Genomic DNA, 23155 nt, shown 5'->3' on the forward strand with positions numbered 1-23155 from the left:
TCAACTCGTAACAATTCAAGTGTGGCCCTACGCGTGGTCATATTATTTTCGTAAATAACTGGCTCAGAAAAACTGTTAGATGAAAGAAGAAACAATATCTTATCAGATTGAAAACACTTACTTTCCAAAACTCCTTGAAAGACCCATGAACAATATTTTCCAATATCCACGCTAGGCCCCAGGAGATTGGCCATGTACAGCAGGACAAAAATGTCACTATAAATTTTGCAATCCACGAAAACAAAGGAGGATGACACCAGAAGAGAAGCTGAAACAAAAAAAAAACTAAACATATGACATGATGAAGGTAGAAATAAGAAATCAGTATTTGAACATTAATACTGGAAATAGTAATTAGAATGATAATACTCACGAGCTTCTGTTTTATTATCAATTTTTTACGAGGCATTAAAAATTTCAAAGTATTGTCCTTACATTGACCCTAATAACTAGCTGCTCTAATATACGATAACAACCTCTAAAAATTGATCTAAACGGCAGGCTCTTTTGTATTTTCTTTCTCTTTCTTATTTTCAGCACAGGTCTATCATGAATAGCGTACTGAACTAAAGAAAAATAGTCACGAAAAACTTAAAACATTCTTATGTCTAAACGGGCTCAAAATTAAAAAGGATTTTTTTTTTTCGTTGCACCCTAAAAAAAAGATTTTGAAGTGATTAAGACGTAAAAGGTCACAAAATTGAAATTTTTACGCTGAACTGTCATTTTTTCTTTTTGCTTTAGATATATCCTTAACATTGTCCTGCTTGTCATTATTTGAATTGTTGTGAACAGATCATTTAGATTAAATAGAAATAGAAACAACACGCCTAAGCAATATTTTTGACGGAATGTGCACTTTTTCAGATATGCGTCAAGACGCAATAGGTCCTTGTTATCATTAAATAATACCAACAGCAAAATTTTTCCGACTGAAAATAAGGACTAACCTCAAAACTTAAAGCGAACACAAATTATTCCGTATCTGAAGGGGTTTCCTCCATCCCCTTCCTCAACACCTTTCAATCTTCACGGTAAAGTTTTTAGCATTTTTAGAAAAAGCTTCGTATTCTATTTAAACTGCCATTGTGTTCAGGAGTCGTTTAAAAAAAAAGAAATGAAAAAAAAAGGTCAAACTTCAGCTCAAAGAGCAAGATATTAAGGAAGAGAGGGGTAACCCCTTCACATACGGAATGCTTTGTGTTCGTTTTGAATCTTAAGGTTGCTACTTACTTTCAGTAGATAAACATGTTTTTTCATTTAGTTTAGGAATAAATCAGAGTTTTAATCTGGGACTAAAGCTAATTTTGAAGGACAAATGTTAGAGGTTGATCAATAACCTGTTTATTTGGGCGCAAAGTCAGTACGCTAATGGGAATGACTAAGCATGTAGAGGATTGTAATTGAAAGGGTAATAGGCAAATAAATATCCTATTGAGAAGTAATTTAGGTCATTTAGTTGATTTGAAAATTCAGAAAAGACAACTTCAGATCAAAGAAGTTGCAAGTCTTCATTATGGGTCAGAAACTTGCTAGGAAATCTAGCTTGTGAGTCAAAATTTTCAGAAGTTGAAATCAGAGAAGTTGCAAGTCTTCAAAATTTTTCAACATGTTGGACGATTTTGTCGACACAATATTTAAATCCTATCTAGATATCTGGGAGTCACTTTTCGCTACTTAAGCAGATATTTGAGAAGAACGTAGGGTCTACTAAAGGGTTTAGAGCCCCACGGCTGGCCGGTACATCATACCGATATTGGAGTCAGTGTCATAATCGAATTTCAGCAAAAAAATAAAAAATACCAGATATCAGCCGATTTTTTTTTTCATGCGCAACTTATCAAGAAAATGGTGTCAGATTTTTTATGGTTTTGCTTGTCCACTCCTTGGAAATGAAGCAACCAGCTAAGTCTGACCATATTGGAGAGATCAGCAGAAATGCGTCCAATGAAGTCAAAGAATGTTTGTTGTAAATACTTGTCAATACACACCTACTTGTCAAATCATAAGTGGTGCATCAATATTTGAAATGCATGTTGAGTTCAAGAACGTACTACTTTTACCAAAAGAACTAAAAAGAATAAAATAAACCATAAATTTTGATTTAATGAATGTTCACATGCGTGGGTAAGAGATCCAAGAGTCAATCAGTTCAAACCATGATATCCAGTCAGGGGCGCAGCTAACAGAGGGGATGTCGCTAAATGGGGATAAAAATGTAACCATTTATGTTGGAAATCTAGCTGGTGTGTTGAAATTTGTCAACATGTTTGACGATTTTTTCGAGACAATATTTAAATCCTATCTCCAAACTTATAATCCTAGCTGCACCCCTTTATCCAAACGAAGGAGAGGAGGCACAGCAGGTTTGATTGACAGCATGGTTGCTAACAGACTTGCAACTTCGACAAGTGATGAAGAAGATTCAGCAGATAATATTATTTATCAGGGACTAAAAAGGTATCTGAGTGAGGATGTCATAGACAGAAAAAAAAAAAAAGAAAAAAAATACTGTCCGTTAGAGTGATGGTGAAGATGCAGAATTTGTTTCAAAGACTAGCAAAACTTGCTTGGAAGTATCTCTGCTGTCCGCAAGCAAGAGACAAGACCCAAGCAAGAGATTTCAGCATAGTTGGGAGGTGGAAAGAGCCACGCGCCCTAGGCATGATGGAGCTGCAATTAGCATGACAGATATGTGCCAGCAATTAAGGGCAGAAAAGGCCAATTTTTTTGTTTGTTTTTTTAATGTCCATTGGCTTTAGTGCCTTGAGTGGATTTACATCCACTATTAAACTTAATGGCTTTTATACCTTCATTACATATTAAAATTAAGCTTAAAATACAAATTGGATTCCAACCATATAGTTGATAAAACAGGAATTGAATTTGTATTTTTTTTTGACAAATTCAGCTTTCAAATCTATTTATTATACCATGTACGCCAAATTAAAAAAAAAAAAAAAAAAAAAAATAGAAATTAAAGGTTATGTACCCGTGGAACATATGACTCGAAAATAATTGCGGTGAGTATTTGGGTCACGATGAACAAAACTTTTTCTTCGCTTAGGACGTCAATTGAAAAAAACAGGGTCTTCCAAATATTGATCGCAGTATTACACGTGCCCTGGACAATCTCGAACTGTGTAACCAATATGGGACTTGCTGTTGAAGGGGGCTTGAAATGGACCCATGTAAGATTGTGGATGATGGACACCGACATTAAAAAAAAGAAATGAATCCCTCTTCCAATGTTCGCAAGCCATTGAAATTTACTTGAGTATCCACGGGCCTCTCCTGAAACATAGAATGGTCAAAATTAAATTGCTGAAATCTAAATCACTTTTGTTTTCAAAATTATTGGAAGGAGCTGCAGGTAGCAGGTACTTGATATTAACTAATAATGATAATAAAAATAACACCAGCAACATAGTCGCAGTTTTAGAAACGGTTCCAAGGTACCTGGACAAATAAGGAAATTTCAAAAATAGCAATTTTACTTAGAAAAAATGTATAAATATAAACAGTCAAAACTGCCAATACCATTTGTCAACCCCTATCCTCACGGACAAAAGATTTCAGGTTTAGCACGCAAGTCAATTAGTATTAAATGCTGTCTATGAAGTACTAACGAAGCGGGGAGTAGACCGTAGGAACTACCAATTGTCTTGCTGTGCATGTCTCTTTATGGATGGAAAACAAAAATAAAACCAAGCTGAAAACTGAACGCGGTCAACTGAGCACAAAGTGAGGAATTATTCAAGACATCAGCAAGTTTAAGTTTATCATGGCTGGAAGACATATATCGTTAATTGAACTTTCGTTTTTAATTCGCTTCTATCCTTGTTGTTTCATGTCTTCTAGACAAAAATGTCGTTTTACTTCATTTTTTTTTAGTGACTCGTTCTGATTCCCGCTGTCACTCATCTTTTAACCACAATTTCTTTTTTTCTTCATTTTCGATTATGTCCGATATCTTTGATGCAGCGCAGTGGATTGATACTGTGCTTCGCAATTCTGGGCCAAAAGTTCATTTTCCACCATATTCACCCATCATTTTCAACCATCGCGAATCCCGGTGTCGTCCTTTTGGTCCAATCACGTTTGATAGTTCAAATGCTGCGACAAAATGTTTCTTATTCCAACGAATCATAATTTATAACAGTTGTAAATTTTACTTTTCTGCTTCTTCATCACCGCCCCGCTCTTTACCCTAAAGTTTGACTCTTTCTCGTAACTCTATTTTTTAAAATAGGAAAAAACTTTAGCGTAAAGAGCGGGGCTTTGGCGAGGATGCAGCCCCTTTCATATACGAAGTAATTTCTGTTCGTTTTAAGTTTTAATGCCGCTCTTTACTTTCCGTTAAAAAACTTGTTTTTTTTCATTTAATTTCTGAATGTTTTTGAATCAATGCATGTTTTGATTTTGGCTCTTCGCAGATGAATAATTACAACGAAATTTACATATTCATTTTTTTTGGCTAAATGGCTTTCTCGTAGTTTTGATCGAATGATTTTGAGAAAAAAAAGGAGCGGAGGAGCTTACGCTTACATTAATTAAGAGACTTGTGGCTTCACGAATATGGGCTACAGACTAGTTGTATAAGTCTCTCTGTTGAAAGTATAGGGTTCGGGGGAAGGTCTTTAAGGAATTATTCACCCCCATAGAGCAACACAACCCCCATAGGAGGTTGTGTTGAATACAACACAACCACCAGATCAAATGCTTGCTTTCTCAATTAATTAACAAAACAGTAAGAAAATTGCTTACTTTCTGGTTTTTCAGTAGTGGTCCGTTCCATTGCATTTGAGATCTGCAACAAAGTAAAAAAGATAAGTCAAAGCGAAGGAGAGCAGTATAAATACCCTTGTGTCTTCTTATACCAGAGCAACATTTATGCATTGCTGAAACTAAGAATTATCTCTAGTATTTTCCAACTAGATGCTGAGAAATTTGAATTATTTTTTAATGAAAAATTTTTCCAAAACTGTCAGAGCTTTCTTACTTTTTTTTACAAGGAATTCAACAGCCGTATCCCTTCCATCACTAGGGAACCAGTTAAGAATTGAATAAGGATGACTTGAAGGGGCAGCAACATATTCTTCGGTTCTTAACTAATTTATCTACTTTGGGTTGCCTCCCCTAATAGCATAATATTCGTAGGCATGAATATATAATAATAATAATAATTTATTTATCACCCACTTTACAAAACAGAGGTTAAGTGGAGTAAAATGCAAAAGAAAAACAGCAAAAGTAATTACAAGAAACAAATTTAATCACATGCAGAAAAAAGACAGATAAGGCGATGAAAACATCCTAGCCAATAAATCGCTTCAATAGCTAGATTGGCAGATAATTTTTCGAAAGCACCAGTAATATCTGTCACACAATATTTTTTAACCAGTTTGTATTCTGGTAAGAACGAGGTAGATATAAAAGAAATTCGCAGTACCGGTAATAATCTATGCGAATACGTTTTAGATCACTATTCAACAGAAGTGGCCTAATACCAGAACAGAAGAGTACAGAATGATCGCAAAAATTTGAGTAAAGCCGAATTAGCGCTCTTCTCCTATAGTGTCCACGATTTGCTACAATCTTAGAGCAACCGACCCTCAGCTTATCACTAATATCTTTGACAGCACGAAACAGGAGAGCATTCATAGAATCGCGAACTGTTATACCAAGCCAACGAAACGATTTAACCCGAGGAATACTAAAATCACCGCAGTGTAGTGATTCTGAACAATTATTACCGCTGAAAAGAAGAAACTCGCACTTGTCAATATTTAGGTACAAGCCGATATCGCGGAAAGCAGAAGTAACTGACTTCACTGACCGGGCAAGACCAGACTCAGTTTGACTAATCAGAAGAAGGTCATCCGCATAAGCCAGATATGAGATATCAGATGGTACTAGTAGGCACGTATTCGATATTTTTGATACTACATTTTCAATACAAGCATTAAAAATATACGGCGAAAGAACTCCCCCTTGTCTTACACCGCAACAAACAGGAATATGACCTAAATAAGAATTATCTAATGACTTAAGGCGAAGGTAAGAATGGGAGTACCATAAACGAAGCACGTGAATTACCGACGGATTTACTCCTCTCTGGCATAATGTTGTCCATGCTTGAGTATGACAAACACTGTCAAATGCTTTAGACAAGTCTAGGGTTTCGAAATGAAGCACACGACGAGTGCGATGAGCATCTTTTAATAAAGAAGTCAAAGCACGGTGAGCATGCCAACAGCCTAGCCCCGATCTAAAACAAAATTGATTATCAAGGAGGCACACTCGTGCCTCTATAAAGAGGCGACACACGACAATGTTAAGCGATCTTCGGTTCCAGTGGTCGCAGACGGATGGGGAGGGATGCATTTCGTAGCCCGAGCTCCAACTAAGAAACCTGCAAAATTTCATCCCCCTCCAACTTTTTCTTCATGGGGAAAATCTGGCTGAAAGTTTCGACCTGTCAACCCAAGCCCCCCTTTAACGTTGTCCGATCGGGCTGAAATTCACAAGTTAAGGTCCCCTAGGGCCCAGGAGCTTATCCGCGAAATTTCAGCTTGATCCGATAACTCCTTCCCTGTTTTCCAGAAACCACCCATTAGCTATTTAAATTAACGGATTTCTCTCCATAAGAGCCCATGTTAATTTGAAATTTTTAAAAGCTATTGAGAAGTTATATTTACACACATGCAAGTTATTAGCTCAGTTGGTAGAGCGTGAGACTTTTAATCCTCTGGTCAAGGGTTCAAGTCCCTTACGGGCGATTTTTTTTCACAACATCAAAAAATTTTTGATAACACCTGGACAGCTTATCATTTGAGAGATAACAGAATATTAGCTTCTTATGAGCAAAAGAAACATTTCGGTCATTCTATCTATTTTTTTTTCTATTTTATACAATGATTTAAAAGCGGGGGTGGGTTCCTCTCCTAATTCCTGTACGAGGAGTACAGGAACTATTAAATTACATCCACCATGGATTGTAGAAAAACGTACAGAATTAATATGAAAAAAAATTAAACCTGTACAAAAGAGTCTTTAAAAGCGGGGGGTTTGCCTCTCCTAATAGTCTTCTTATAGTCCTAATAGTCTAATAGTCCCATGTTAATTTTTGAAATTCTTAAAAGTTACGAATATCAACATTCAAGTACATCAAAATAATCAGCTCGGCACGGCGAGAATGACTGCAAGCATCATAAAAATCCAGCTCCATTCCAGAAAAATTTTTGATAACACCTGGACAGCTTATCATTTGAGAGATAACAGAATATTAGCTTCTTATGAGCAAAAGAAACATTTCGGTCATTCTATCTATTTTTTTTTCTATTTTATACAATGATTTAAAAGCGGGGGGGGGGGCGGCAGCCACCCAAGTTCCTCTCCTAATTCCTGTACGAGGAGTACAGGAATTATTAAATTACATCCACCATGGATTGTAGAAAAACGTACAGAAATAATATGAAAAAAACTTCGTTTTCTTAAAGAGTTAAAGAGGCTGCGTCCCAAAGTCGAACCTTAAAACGTACAGGAATTAGAAGAGGCAGTTGGGGGGCTGCCGCCCCCCAAACCCCCAGCTTTTAAAGACTCTTTTGTACAGGTTTTTTGTTTTTTTGCTAACCCCCAGCTCTTGGCTTCGGAAAGGCCCTCTTTTAATTAACAAAAAATTGAAATGAATGAATAATGGAATAACTTCGAAAAATGTTAAACACAAGAGGACAGGAGAACCATTGCGCCGAAACTAGTAATTAGTAACAATGAAGTCCCCCCCCCAAAAAAAAACCTGTACAAAAGAGTCTTTAAAAGCTGGGGGTTTAGGGGGCGGCAGCCCCCCAACTGCCTCTTCTAATTCCTGTACGTTTTAAGGTTCGACTTTGGGACGCAGCCTCTTTAACTCTTTAAGAAAACGAAGTTTTTTTCATATTATCATCATTTAGAGCAAGCTTAGTGACATAAAGTAGTAGGAGGTGTTCAAAAAGCTTGCTAAGAGTACAAGCTACCGTTATGGGCCTATAAGAACTACAAGAAACCGGATCTTTTCCTTTTTTTAGAAGTAACGTAACGCTACCGCATAAGAACGAGTTGGGCACAAACAAACTACTAAAACACATTTGAAAAAACAGTTGGAGATGAGATACCAGTTCAAAAGAATTCGGAACAAGATTCAAATATCAATCTCAAATATAAGAATTCGGAACAAGATTCACAAATATCAAGATTCAAATAATGAATCGAAGGTAATGGACTTGGGACTGTCTGTTCAGGATTTCGACTCTTGTTGATAGAAGAGCATCGCCAAGTGCTGAAAACTATGTTGTGACCAAGATGGGCCCAGGATTGCACAAAGCCTCCAACTTACTGGAGGTCCCAGGGACTTCTTGCTGTCCGGTTCTAGGCCGGTTTAAGCGCTTCGGTGTAGACTTGAGAAGATTTGTTGGTCCCCATCCTGCACTGGTATCCGGGATCATTGCTTTTCCTGAGGTCAAAATTATTTCAAAGATTTAAATAACATGAAAATTGGAACTTGGAATGTTACGACGTTAAAAAAATGACTATCGCATTGACATTTTGACTGACGAATTCAGACAGTTTGAACTGGATTTATTAAGAGTTTCAGAAACTCATATCCTAGGGGTAGGAAGCATGAAATTAGGTGACATAGAATTTATTTACTCAGGCACGAAGGATGGAGTACATAGACAGGGAGTAGGGCTCATGATGAATAAGGAAGCTGCTAATTCTTGTTTAGGCTACGAAGGTATTAATAAAACTAATAAATAATAATACTAATAGAATACTAATTGCTTATTTTATGACTAAAAAGTTCAGGGTATCAGTTATAGTAGTATATGCCCCTGTTGAACCAACTGATCAAGATACTAGTGACTAAGATGAATTTTACTTACGGTTACAGGAGCAAATAGACAGGGTACCAGGTAGAAATATGATGTTTTGGCTAGGAGATTTTAATGCCTAGGTTGTTAGAAATAGGGATAAATGGTATCCTAGCCTAGATAAATTTGGTGTAGGAAAGGAAAACAGTAATGACTATAAACTTCTGCAATTTTGTAGGTATAACAACCTAGTTATAACCAATACGGCGTTTGGTCACAAAATGGCCCATAAGTTGACATGGTATTCACGTGATGGTAAGACAGCAAACCTTATTGATTACATTATTGTAAACAGAAGACTAGCAGGATCAATACAAGATACTAGTTTGTATAGGAGTGCTGTTATTGATGTTAAAAGTAAAGATCACCATCTAGTAGTGTCTAAGATTAATTTAAAGCTGAAATTTCGGAAGAGTAACTACCTCCCACAAAGTTATGATGTTGGTAGACTCCATGATGAAAATGTGAGAAAAAAAATTCCAGGAACAGTTGAATACTAAACTTGAGATTTTAAAATTTGACAATGTGGAAGATGGATGGAATAATTTCAGACAAACAATTTGTGAAGTTGCTGATGGTGCCTTAGGGAAGAAAGTTAAGACTGCAACTAGGAATATTAGTGAAAAAGCTTTAGGTTTAATAGAGAGTAGAAGGGGTTTGTACAAGAATTATCTTAGTGATAGGTCGTATGAAAACAAAAGGAATGTAAAGAAAGTGGAGAAAGCATTAAAATATGAACTAAGGAGGTGTGAAGTGGAGGCCATGGATAAAACTGCTGAGGATCTGGAAGATGCGGCTAGACAGCAATATTATACTGGAGTGTTAATAAATTGAAAGGGAGTAGCCAATCTGGACTAGTCCCAGTTAAAGATAGAAATGGGGACACAATTAGTTATAAGGAAAAAGTTAAAGAAAGATGGGTGGAACATTTTGAGAATGTGCTAAACCGAAATACAGTTGCAGGAAAAGATATAGATGAAAATAAAAAAGTTTGTGATACCTTAGATGTAAAGGAAGATTTGTTTAGTGAGGAAGAATTAGCGACAGTACTAAAAGTATTAAAAAATAATAAGGCTCCAGAGTGTGAGAAGGGGCCTAGTTGCCCTCCAATTGTTTTGGTAACTTAAAAAGGGCACTGAAACTTTTAACTTTTAACAGGGGTCGTTCACCCCTGAACAAAAAATTAATAAAAGAAAAAAAATACGCATCCGTGATCTCTGGTGAAAAACACAAAACACTTACTATAATATGTACTGGACATGGACCCTGGAAGGTATCTCAAAACTCATGGGAATTGTTGGGGGTGATGATCTGTTCATTGTACCTGTCCCAGTTGACAACCAGTGTTTTGGTAAAGTTGGAGTGCAACCACGCTTGAGCAGAGACACTTTGAATCTCTCCTTGAACCCACCTGAGATAAGAATATTGAGTGTGCTCGGAAGCTGATCACCCATCTGCTCCCAAGTTTCATACAAAATTTTGAGGAGCCGGCATTTAGACGCTGATCTTGCAAGTACACGCTAAGATCAGAAAGCTGGAGGTTTTTCCCTTTCCCTCGTCGGAGTCTGCATGCTGATTTCAAGGAGATCGACTCTTCGGTGTTCGTGAGCTTCCCAAACAGCTCGTCATACCGATCTGCAACAATGATGACTTTAGGAAAAGCGAAAATCTGGAGGTTTTTCCGTTTCCCTCGTCAGAGTATGCATGCTGATTTCAAGGAGATCGACTCTCTGGTTTCCGTGAGCTTCCCAAAAAGCCCGTTATACCAATCTCCAACAATGAGATCTTCAGGAATATCCACCTGAAGATCATTCAGCACCGATAGAACAAATCTTTTGGTAAAGGATTTGACTGTATCAAACCTGGCAGGCAGATATAACCGTGTCTTGGACGTTGTGTCAATATGTGTACTGTCGCTGATATTTTTCACCGGCCAAGCTGCAAGACCTCCTTTTTTTCAGCCAGTTCAACAGCACAACTTTGTTCCCTGTCCTCATTTTCGATCCAGAAGATGTCTTGGTTGATCGTTGCGGAAGATGTTCAAAAATGGATAGAGGGAAAGGAAGAATCTCTTTTGTGGCGATCTTTTGCAACTGCTTTCTCGTTTTCTTCGCCGTAGCTCAACTGAGCAGCAATGATTCTCTTCAAGGCTATTACTTTAGAGCTCAAGAGATCGATTTTATGGACACCCTTCACTTTCTGAGTTTTCTCTCTGAAGGGAAAGTTAGGAATGCAAACTATTTCACATCTTCTTTCCTGTTACACAGAAAGTCCTAAACCACCTTTTTTCCTTTTGAGGCAAGGCAAGTAATAGAGACAATCTTCTCATCGTCCACAAGCTCTAACGACAAAATATTCACTAGGTCGAAATTCCCTCAGTTGAACGGATTGCCACATGTAGTGAAAATGTCTTGAATTCTAGCTTGTAAAAGTTGTAATCACGTCGTCGCCAACTGATTGTCTTAGTGATGTTTCAATGTCTCTGTGGATACTTTGACTATTTGTGGAAAACCATTGCTGATGGCAGCTGAAACTGGTAAGGTATGAATCCAAGCTTCAGTCTGTCTCTCATCCCTTCACATCTTTGCTCACTGTACATTCTAGTATCTGATCGGACCAGGTGGTCATAAACCTGGTGTCAGTTCTCTTCACTGCGTTTTCTTTCATAAACTTCCTGCGTCCATCAGGGAAGTTTTGTTGTAAATTTTGCATGTCAGAAAGGTTCTGTATGAGACATCTTATACACTGAGGATGGTCAGCCACCGCCAAGCATGGCAACATCCGAGCAGTTGCTGTCAAATGAGACTCCCAGTCACGGTCTCGTTCAGCAGGTCCTGACATTGATTTTGCACTATCTATACAAAGTCACACACAATTATTCTACAGTATGCCTTTCTCAATAGAAAAAAGTCTCAATTACGAACAAGTTTTACAAAATGTGACTTCTCCAGGAATGAGTTTGCAAAACAAAAATCTTTGGTTATATTATTCTTTTCAATATATCGAAGATTTCCTATTAAATATGCGGTTGTAGCTGCATCAGTTCCTTTTACTTGTAAAGAGAATTTTGAAATGCGTATCTGAGAAACTAATTAATCACAAAAATTGTATCATCTGTCGTCTAAATCATATAAATCGTCAATCGTCTATTTTTTTAACCCTGAATTGAGCCTATACCAGAATCTATAAAATCTTCAAAACTTGATATATGGATATTACTTGATTGATGTAATGAACTACCTATTACAACCTACCTGGAGCAAATTACTATTTTAACTATTAAAGTATAATTTAGGCACAAATTACTTAAACTACAGATTGCTAATTCTACCATTTTTTTATCTTGGGACACTAAATGCCGCAGTCCCGAAAAGGTTAAGATATTTGGATGACTGTGTAGTTTTAGTTCTATTTCAATACCGGCTAATAATGTCACCTCCCTACAGACTAGTCCATGCCTCCCTGGGGAGGCGCACCTCCCAGCTTGGAAAGCGCTTACTTTGTTACGTTTACTTTTGACTTACGTTTACATCGACGACAAAGTAAACATGCAGTTCGCATTCAGCAGTCAATGGATAAACTTGTCTTACTGCTTTTGCCCGGATACAACGGTTGCTATGCCATGTTGTAGACTTATGTGAATAATAGCGTGATAATTGCTTAAATTAATTATAATCTTGGATATAAAGGAGTGAGTTCTACGTTCGAGCTAGTTCCTGAGGAATTCTAATGTGGTGTTAGCCGTGCCCTTTTAACGGTTTATGCAAATTGCACGCTGTAAACTAGCGTGGGTAGAAAATAAGTTTTTGCAAAGGTAGGTGACATATTATTTTGGTAAAGTCAGGATGGGAAAGAAAGCCAGACCCAAACGCAACCGGACAGAAGCTGAGCTATCGGATCCGGTTATGAATTCTACTAGTAATTCGGATACGAGTGTTAATGCGGACTGCCAGAAAACGAATGCAGAGAATATCATTAAAATTTTGGAAATGGTCCAATCTATAAATGTGAACATGGAAACCCTAAAGCAGAGTGTATTTGAAATTCAGAACGATTTGGGTACAGTTAAAAGTCGTGTTATGGTGCTTGAAAATAAAAGTAATGCAACGGACAATGAAATTGTAACAGGGAAGTCGGAATTTCCAACTCTACAAAGTATTGTAAAAGCCCAGTCACAGCTGATTAAGAAATGCAATGAGGAAATGAATGTGGTTGTGTCCCAGTCTCTTGTTGATGAAAATCGGGACAAGCTGCATAATTTGTTGTTTTGGGGCCTTAATGATGTACCCTTGAATGAGGCTGCATCTCGGGTTTCTGAGGTGATTGTAGCTGGTTTGTCACTCCCGCCTGACAAGTTGCCACCATTCACCGTGGTTCACTGTTCCAAGAATTTTGTTAAAATTAGGGTGGACAGTGTCCAGGCACGTTTTTTGATTCTAAGTAATGCGAAAAAATTAAAAGGGAAAGAGTTCGGTGTTTATAAGTCTGTTTTATTAGTGATGTCTCACCGCGTGTGCGGGTTTTGCGGAAAGAATTACTTGGGTTACGTAAGCGTTTGGCGGATAAAGGTGTGGAATGCTGGGTACCTCCTACCCTACCACCCAGCATCTCTGTTAAAAAGGACAACCGTGTTATTAAAGTGCCTTGGTACAATGCTAAGAGTTTGTTGGATTCTTAATTTTTTTTTTAATTTTTCTTTTCTGCAGTTGTTAGACTTAGTGAGTGTTTATTTGTTATTGAAAAGAATAATTAAAAAAATAATAACAAAATTTAATAATAAAAAAAATATAACTTACTATTTTGTCGCAATAATTATGGTTGTGTGATTGTAGGAATTAGTAGCCGTTGTATTTGGTAACTTGTACATGGATTCGTTACGGGTTAACGAAATACGGCCTGTTTCTTTTTGTGTTTGTTTTTTTTCTAAGATGGAAAGTGCCATTCTTTTGTTGTTTATATTCTATTTTGTTCTTGTTTAGTTCTTTTTCTTTTCTTTTTTGTTTTGTTGTGGAGATGAGGCCAAATTACTTTGCTGTAAAACTGTATAAATATGGTTGATGATGATTGTGGCACCCCGGGCAACAGCCGTCTTAAAATTTTGGAAGCTTCATTTGTGGATTTTGGTAGTATGTTTACGGAGCAGCTCCACCGGAATTATGATATTGGGATTGCTGGTCAATATGTTTCTTGTAATTCAAAGTACTTATTTAAGGATGGTTTGAGGTCCGTGAATGGTGGTGATGATTCTGAAGATCTCAGAGTTTTCCATCTTAACTGCCAGGGTTTGAACTCATCTTTTAATTTTATAAGCGAGATATGTGAACTTTCCATTTTTCAGGTTAATGGTCTCAGAGAAACATGGCTAAATGAGCATAATTCTGCTCTCTTGGATATTCCAGGGTATACATTTTATCATAGGAATCGTCAATTTCGTCAACATGGAGGTACTGGAGCTTATATACGGAGCGATATCGAGGTTTTGGTAATTGATGATTGGCAGGTTTTTAACATGAAATTCATCTTAGAAGATACATTAAATTAAGCCCTGTTATATGGCTGATGCAGGCCTGTAGCTAAGATCACGTGTACCAAAGTGACTTACTGTTATGCAGGGATCGAACTACAGGGGAAATGTATGGTTTTATGATGCAATACTTTTACCCTCACTGCAGCAGAAACCAACAACATAGTTACCAGCAGAAATTCCGTGAATATGCTGCACCAATCACAAACAGTGTATTTGCTCAATACATATTCCAGAAATGCAACCAGTTTGAGGGAGAAAGCATTGATAAGTATATCATAGAAATAAAAAATACAGGTGAAAGCTTGCAACTATGCAGCTTTCAAAAAATGAGAAAGACTTCTTCTAGAGGATGATGCTCTAACAGTTGCATCAGCTGTTGAAAAGCGTCAAACCTAACAAACAACTCAGACACAGTAAGACCATTTGAGGAGCAAAAGCCCCACCAGACCAACACAGATAGATGCTATCCACAAATTCAAACATCCATTCCAAAAGCCTGAAGGTATAGCAACACCTAGGGAACCCAAGAAGTACTATTTTTGTGAAGGAATGTACTCACCCAGCCACATTTATCCTGCAAGAGGCAAAACTTACTCAAAGTATAAAAAGCTAAACCACTTTGCACATGTGTACAAAAGCAGGAAATCCGTCAATGCAGTACCATAGTTCAAGAATAACCCAAGCAACAACAGTGATGAAGATGACAATGTCTTTTTACATGCCATAGAAAGTAAAATCCATAATGACGAGGATGAAGCTCTCATCATGTTAGATGTAAACAACTCCTTGTCTGTGAAATTCAAGGTAGATATAGGAGCACAAGATAACAGCTTACCTGCTAAATACTTTGATGCCTATAAACCAGCACTAACACAAAGTACACAGAGACTCCCTACTTGCTGTGGATCAAAAATACCAGTCAGAGATATGTACCAGCTGAGGTGTAAGTACCATTCTAACAAAGCAGAAACCTTGCCCTTTTTCATTATTGAAACTGACTCTCTGCCAATTCTTGGTTTCAGGTGTGAGGTACAGACTTGAATACAGTCAAACTAGCTCTAAATGCGAGTAAGACCAATGAAATTCTATGCAGTCAACAGGATAGAAGTGAATAAAATAACCAACAGCTACAATGATGTCTTTCAAGGAATAGGAAAGCTTGATGGAGAATGCTAGTTATCCCTGAAGGATGGCACAAGTTGCATGGAACTCAAGGGAATAACTGAAAAGATCTCCAGACCAACTGATGGGTCAATTCAATGGTAGCAGTAGAAAAAAAGGACAGCAGTTTAGGTATATGCATAGACCCTGTCAATCTGAACAATTCCATCAAAAGACACTTCTCCACAATCCTTCCCTTGAAGACATTACATAAAAAATTCATGGAGCAAAGTTTCTCAGCAAATTGGATCCCAGATCAGGGTATTGGTTGCTGGTCTTGGATAGTAAATCTGCATACCTAACAATACTCAACACAATTTTTTCAGTAGAAACTGTTTCAAACAGATGTCATTTGGTATAACATCAACCCTGGATGAATTTCAGACAAATGGAAGAGGCCCTTCAAGGATTATACAGATTTGCTGTCATCAATGATGATCTTTTTGTTTTTGAATCATCCCTTGAAGAACAAAGAGATTGAAAGCTGTACTGCAGAGAGCAAGAGAAAAGGGCATCAGATTCAACAAAGGGAAATGTCACTTCTGTGTCACCAGCCTGACTTATTCCAGATCAGCAAACAAAGAATGCAACCAGAACCCCAAAAGTCAAAGACATCAACGAGATGCCCACACAATCAAACCCGAGAGAGCTTGCAACTGTTGAGGATGCTAAATACCTTGCAAAATACTTTCCCAACCCATCAACAAAACAAGAGCTAAGAGCTCAAATGGCACTTGTGACGAGGCGAGAAGAGCTAAGAGCCAAGGAAAATTCTGTGAAACAATAGATTGATTTAAAAAGGAAAATAAGAGGCTTAATGTCGGTCAGGATTTAAAAAAAGAGCTCTGAGTCACGATGTCCTTCTAAATCTCAAAATTCATTAAGATCCAATCACCCATTCGTAAGTTATAAATACCTAAATTTTTTTCTAATTTTTCCTCTCCCTTCAGCCCCCCAAATGGTCGAATCAGGGAAAATGACTTTATCAAGTCAAATTGTGAAGCTCCCTGACACGCCTATCAATTTTCATCGTCCTAGCACGTCCAGAAGCACCAAACTCACCAAATCACTGAACCCCTCCCCCCAACTCCCCCAAACAGAGCGAATCCAGTACGATTCTGTCAATCACGTATCAAGGATCTTTGTTTATTCTATCCACCAAGCTTCATCCCGATTCCTACACTCCAAGTGTTTTTCCAAGATTTCCCCCTCCAACTCTCCCCAATGTCAAACGATCTGGTCGGGATTTGAAATAAGAGCTCTGAGACATGAATTCTTTCTAAAAATCCAATTTCATTAAGATCCAATCATCTAATTGTAAGATAAAAATACCCCAATTTTCACGTTTTCCAAGAATTCCGGTTTCCCCCTCCAACTGCCCCCAACGTCACAGGATCGGGTCGGAATTTAAAATAAGAACTTTAAAGCGCAAGATCTTTCTAAATATCAAATTTCAACAAGATCTGGTCGCCCTTTCGTAAGTTACAAACACCTCAATTTTCAAAATTACCCCCCCCCCCCTCCAATTCCACCAAAGAGAGCAGATCCGGTCTGGTTATGTCAGTGACGTATCTTAGACAGGTTTTTATTCTTCCCATCTAGTTTCATCCTGATCTCACTGCTTTAAGTATTTTTTAAGATATCCAGTCCCCCCCCCAATTACACTTGACCCGGTTGAAATTTAAAATAAGAGATCTGAGTTATGAGGTCCTTCTAAATATGAAGTTTCATGAAGATCTGATCACTCCTTTGTAAGTTAAAAATACGTCATTTTTTCTTATTTTTCAGAATTAACTCCCCCCCCCCCCTAATCGATCGGATCCGTTCCAATTATGTAAATCACGTATGTAAGACTTCTGCTTATTTTTCCCACCAAGTTTCATCCCGATCCCTCCAATCTAAGCGTTTTCCATGATTTTAGGTTCCCCCACCCCAAACTTCCCCCAACATCGCCAGATCCAGTCAGGATTTGAAATAAGAGCTTTGAGACACGATATCCTTCTAAATATAAAATTAGTTGAGATCTGATAACCCGTTTGTAAGTTAAAAATATCTCATTTTTTCTAATTTTTCAGAATTAACCCCTCCCCCAACTACCCCAAAGAGAGCAGATCCGTTCCGGTTATGTCAATCATGTATCTAGGACTCGTGATTATTTTTTCCACCAAGTTTCATCCCAATCCCTCCACTCTAAGTGTTTTTCAAGTTTTAGGTTTCCCCCTCCCAACTCTCCCCCCCAATGTCACCAGATCTGGTCGGGCTTAAAATAAAAGCTCTGAGCCATGATATCCTTCTAAATATCAAATTTCATTGAGATCCAATCACCTGTTTGTAAGTTAAAAATAGCTCATTTTTTCTAATTTTTCAGAAATACCCCTCCCCCCATCTATCTCAAAGAGAGCGGATCCATTCCGTTTATGTCAATCATGTATCTAGCACTTGTGTTTATTTTTCCCATTAAGTTTCATCCTGATCCCTCCACTCTGTGTTTTCCAAGTTGTAGGTTTCCCCCTCCCAACTCCCCCCCCATGTCACCAGATCCTGTCGGGATTTAAAATAAGAGCTCTAAGACACGATATCCTTCTAAACATCAAATTTCATTGAGATCTGATCACCTGTTCATAAGTTAAAAATATCTCATTTTTTCTAATTTTTCAGAATTACCCCCCCCCCCCCCAACTACCCCAAAGAGAGCGGATCCGTTCCGATTATGTCAATCATGTATCTGGGACTTGTGCTTATTTTCCCATCAAGTTTCATCCCAATCCCTCCACTCTAAGTGTTTTCCAAGATTTTAGGTTCTCCCCTCCAACTCCCCCAATGTCATCAGATCCGGTCGGGATTTAAAATAAGAGCTCTGAGACACAATATCATTCCAAACATCAAATTTCATTAAGATCCCATCACCCATTCATAAGTTAAAAATACTTCATTTTTTCTACTTTTTCCGAATTAACTGGCCCCCCACTCCCCCCCCCCCGAGATGGTCAAATCGGGAAAACAAGTATTTCTAATTTAAACTGGTCCCGTCCCGGATACGCCTGCCAAATTTCATCGTCCTAGCTTACCTGGAAGTGCCTAAAGTAGCAAAACCAGGACCGACAGACAGACAGACTGACAGAATTGGTGATTGCTATATGTCACTTGGTTAATACCAAGTGCCATAAAATCAAAGGTTTGCATGACCTCAGCAAATCTATAGATTTCAAGTAGGTCTAGGAACATCAAATGCTCAACAGTTACAAACCTAGACTATTTCAACCACTAATGAAAGTCCATCAATCTCACCTGACACAGCTTAGGAGCATTTATCTCATCAGATGGTAATGAAATTGCTTACTCCTCATGTTCCCTCAGCCAAGCAGAGCAAAAATACATGCAACTGGAGTAGGAGCTATACACAAAAGTTTTTGTTACAAATATTTTCATCTCATCATATATGGCAGGCATTTAAGAGTAACCACAGACCACCATCCACTTGGGACTATCCTTTAGAATCTGCTTCAAAAAGCCCCTGCTAGAGTACAACAAGAGCTAAGAGCTCATATGGTACTTGTGACAAGGTTAGAAGAGCCAAGAGCTCATAGGGCATGAGCTCTAGCAAAATGAGGCTTAATGCCAGTCGGGGCTTAAAATAAGAGCTCTGAGACACAAGGTCCTTCTAAATATCAAAATTCATTAAGATCCAATGACCCACTCATAAGTTAAAAATACATCATTTTTTCCAATTTTTCCTCTCCTTTCAACCCCCCCCCCCAGATGATCAAATTCGAGAAAACAACTTTCTCAAATCAATTTGTGCAGGTCCCTGACACACCTACCAATTTCCATCATCCTAGCAAATCCAAAAGCACCAAACTTGCCAAGCACTGGACCCCCTCCCCCAAAGAGCACATCCAGTCCCATTACTTCAATCACACATCTACAATATTTGCTTATTCTACCCATCAAGTTTCTGTGCAAATATACAAGGACATCTTCTCCAAAGCAACTGAGGATGGGGACAATCCATATCTGAGTCTCCTTGAATACTGGAATACACCTGTAGATAGCTATGCTGCTCCTGAGCTGCCAGCTGTTCCACCCTACCTTGTACACCAAAATATCTGCAAAAGCAGGTTGTCCCTAATAATACATATCTGCAGACACAGAAAGAGGCCCAATTGAGACAGAAACAATACTTTAACAAGATTGCTAAGCCTCAACCCACACTCCACACAGGTGACACCATGTGTTACCAGAAGCAACCCGAGTCAGTGAGGCACTGCAGACATCACAGCACCAGCAGGTTGCCCTAGAGCACCTAATCAAATGAATAACTCTCCACACCAGTACAGAACAGGAAGCAAAAAGAACACAATATATTCATGACACCTACAAACAATAGCTATCACACCCATGTAGATGCATCACAATCTAATACATCATTCAGTATACCCTCACCAATGGGATTGTAACTAGGCTGGGATTATCATTTGGGTAAAATTCTAGTTCAGAAACTTTTTGCTAGGCCTGTCTTGGAAAGGGGTTAGGTTAGAAAAATGAAACTTTGGGAATGGGTGTATACTACTACTACTACTACTAATAAAACAGCTACGCACACTCCTCCAACCTAAGCTATTCAAAGCCTCTCTCTTTACACCCTCCCAGGAAGTTCCCATTTCCTTTAAATCTTTATTTGTGACATCCTCTCTGTAGGCAATTCATCTGGAAAATATCTAGTAGATCTGCATCTGCTTTTTGGAGTGCCCATGCTTCAGAGCCATATTTGATGATTGTCATCACTGTAGCTTCCAATATTCTAATCTTGGTTTGCAGACTTATCTTTCTATTCTTCCAAACTTTTTTTTACTGTGAAAAAACACCCTGAGCCTTAGCTATTCTGCTTTTAACATCTTCACTGCTCTCATCATCTTTACTAATAATACTATCAAAGTAAGTGAAGCTCCCAACCTGATCAAAATTTTCATTACCCAATGTCACCTTTTCATCTTCACTTATTCCTAGCCTTAGTGACTTAGTCTTCTTAACATTAATTTTCAAGCCTATTTTAGCACCCTGAACTTGCAAAACCTCTAAAAATTCATTATTTTGCTCACACTTTCATCTAATATGCTTAAATCATCAGCATAATCTAAGTACAGGAGCATTTTTCTTCCCCATTTGATTATGTGGTCTCCAATTGCCTTTCCTGTGCTCCTCAAGAGAAAGTCCATCAAAATGATACATATAAGGGGGGATAGAATACAACCCTGCTTAACTCCTGATTTAATACAAAACCAGTTGCTAACCTCATTTCCTACCTTAACTGCAGCATTATTATTCTCATACATAGCACAAATCACTTTTATGGATTTTTCTGGTATACCATATAAGGATAAGACCTTTGTTAATGCTCTTCTATCAACAGAAACAGAATCCTGTTATTAGAGTAGAATTCTGAGCAATGGCAATGTTTTTTTCAAAATTTATAAAATATATTTGCATATCTTTCAAACCTTATTAATTGGGATTGAGCAGTGTGAAGCTGAAAACTATTTTAACTGTATTTTGTTCAAGCAGAAGATCTATGTTGCAAGGTTTCACTTTTATGACACATATTTTCAAAGGTCAGGACCCACTAGAGGGAGAAATACCTTCCCAAGACATACTTTAGCCTTTAAACCCATCCCTGAAAATTTCAATTTCTTAACTTAACCCCCAAAAAGTAACTAAACTAGAATTCAACTCATTTCCTTCACATTTCCAAGATAGGAAAATGTACCTAAGTAGAACCTTACTATTAATTGCAATGGTTTATAAAAGAAGCCTATTTAAGTATAATTTGTTATTTGATAAAGAAATAAAGCCTGATCTCATGAATGTAGTTTAAACATCACATGCCTTCAAATTTTCCATTAGAACTAGCCAAAACATTTATTAAAGGCTCAGAGAACTAAATAATAATATTTTTTTTTCTTACTTCTTGCAAAATCAGGCCATCTTTAGGAAGTGTGGTATTGATGATTGATGATGAAATTGGACAGTATTGCCGGATACCTAAGTCAGAAAGTGTATATCAATGTCAAAAATGGAAGATTGTTTCTCAAAATGAGTGCAAGTAAAAAAAAAAGTGCGCACGCGCTGCTGCTACCGTGCGCAAAAATAGTCCTTTTTACTTCTCAGCGAATATAAAATAGTTCCTTTTTATTAGATGTTTTATTTCGTGTTTGGCAATAAAATTTACCCTTCCTCCTGTTCTATTTTTGAGTTTTCTTTGGGGACAACTAATGCTGTGTGAAGCAGCTGGGTAGTCCGATCTTATCGGCGTTGATTGAATAGCTGATATCTCTCTCAGGTGGAATGCACCCCCCATACTAACTAGAGATATATGAACCAGTTGGCTAACCTTATCTTATTGGCGTTGTTTGAAGAAGCTCGTATCTCTATCACGTGGAATATAGCCCACCTTCCAGATTGATCAGCGTTGTGTAAAGCAGCTGGTTAGTGTTCTAGTTATCAGTGGTGTTGTATATGAGGCCACCAGGTTATTCTTCAGTAGATAGAAAGAACTCTTGGAGTTTGCTTACGGTAGTTTGGTGGTTACGTGGTTGCAGTGGTAGCTGTAACCTATTAAAGAGCGAAAGACGTCCATAGTAAATAAAAGTATAAAAATGCATAGAAAACTGCCCAGTGAGAAAAATTATCATTTGCAGGTAATTCTAGAATAGAAATTATTCTTTAGATTACTCTGAATATGGAAGCTTTATATTCAAAATGTAATCACAATAAATTTGAAAAGATCCTGAAGATTACAACTGAATTTTCCATTATCCAAAACGCTTTCAGCACACTTTCAAACCCCATAACCTTCCCCCTCCAACTCCCAACTTAAACTAAATGGACGATCGATTTTTTGTATGGGTAGATTTCATATGTTCTCTTTCTTCTTTTTCTTTTACTCGTAACTAGCTCTAAACTTACTCGTCCAAAAAAAACTTGCTAGCATTATTAGAGAGTATCTTAAACAAATCGAATAAATGGTTGGGAATTTAAAGTAAAATATATCAGTTAACTGACAATTCTTTTTTCGCCGTCAAAACCAATTCCTGTTAGCTAACATTGTCGGCAAACAATAAGGCGGCGGTAAAACCTCATAAATGTAATATGTTTAACTATGTAAATCTTTTCGAGCAAATAAGTTTAATAATATGTATTACGTTGTGAGCAGAAACCAATAAGCAGCCTCCACATCAGTGAAATAATATAAACTAGCTTACTTTTGGGTTCAGATAGTACTAAGCGAGTTGTCACTCCCTGAGTACCGCTTGCACGACAGAATCGTATGGGAAGTAAAATCAGGATAAATAACATGTAAACACGCCTTAATTCTTTTGACTTGATGCTTAAAAATCGAAGGTTGCTGATTACATATTTTCTTATTAACAATCTGAATGTGTGTCACCTCTTTCATCTCATGACTATTAGGATATTATTAATTATTTTTAAGATACTATTAAGATATCAAATTTTAATGATTAAAAACACTAAATATTGCAGTTTGACTGGCCTGACAAGG

At 37.6% G+C, this 23155-nt stretch overlaps 1 protein-coding gene across 1 annotated transcript in view; it reads right to left on the reverse strand.

Annotated features, from left to right (window-relative positions):
• LOC136039603 (uncharacterized) overlaps positions 1 to 21604 on the reverse strand; it is a 33383-nt gene extending 11779 nt beyond the window's left edge. The window contains exons 1-4 of the mRNA XM_065723474.1: positions 21560 to 21604; positions 4768 to 4810; positions 2993 to 3294; positions 122 to 268 (exon numbers count right to left, since the gene is read on the reverse strand). Of these exons, the coding sequence (XP_065579546.1) occupies positions 122 to 268; positions 2993 to 3294; positions 4768 to 4798 (480 nt within the window). The 5' untranslated portion in view covers positions 4799 to 4810; positions 21560 to 21604. The remainder of the gene's footprint in view (positions 1 to 121; positions 269 to 2992; positions 3295 to 4767; positions 4811 to 21559) is intronic.
• Between the last annotated feature and the right edge of the window lie 1551 nt (positions 21605 to 23155).

The sequence above is a fragment of the Artemia franciscana genome, chromosome 19 (assembly GCF_032884065.1).
Source record: "Artemia franciscana chromosome 19, ASM3288406v1, whole genome shotgun sequence".
Taxonomy (NCBI): Eukaryota; Metazoa; Arthropoda; class Branchiopoda; order Anostraca; family Artemiidae; genus Artemia; species Artemia franciscana.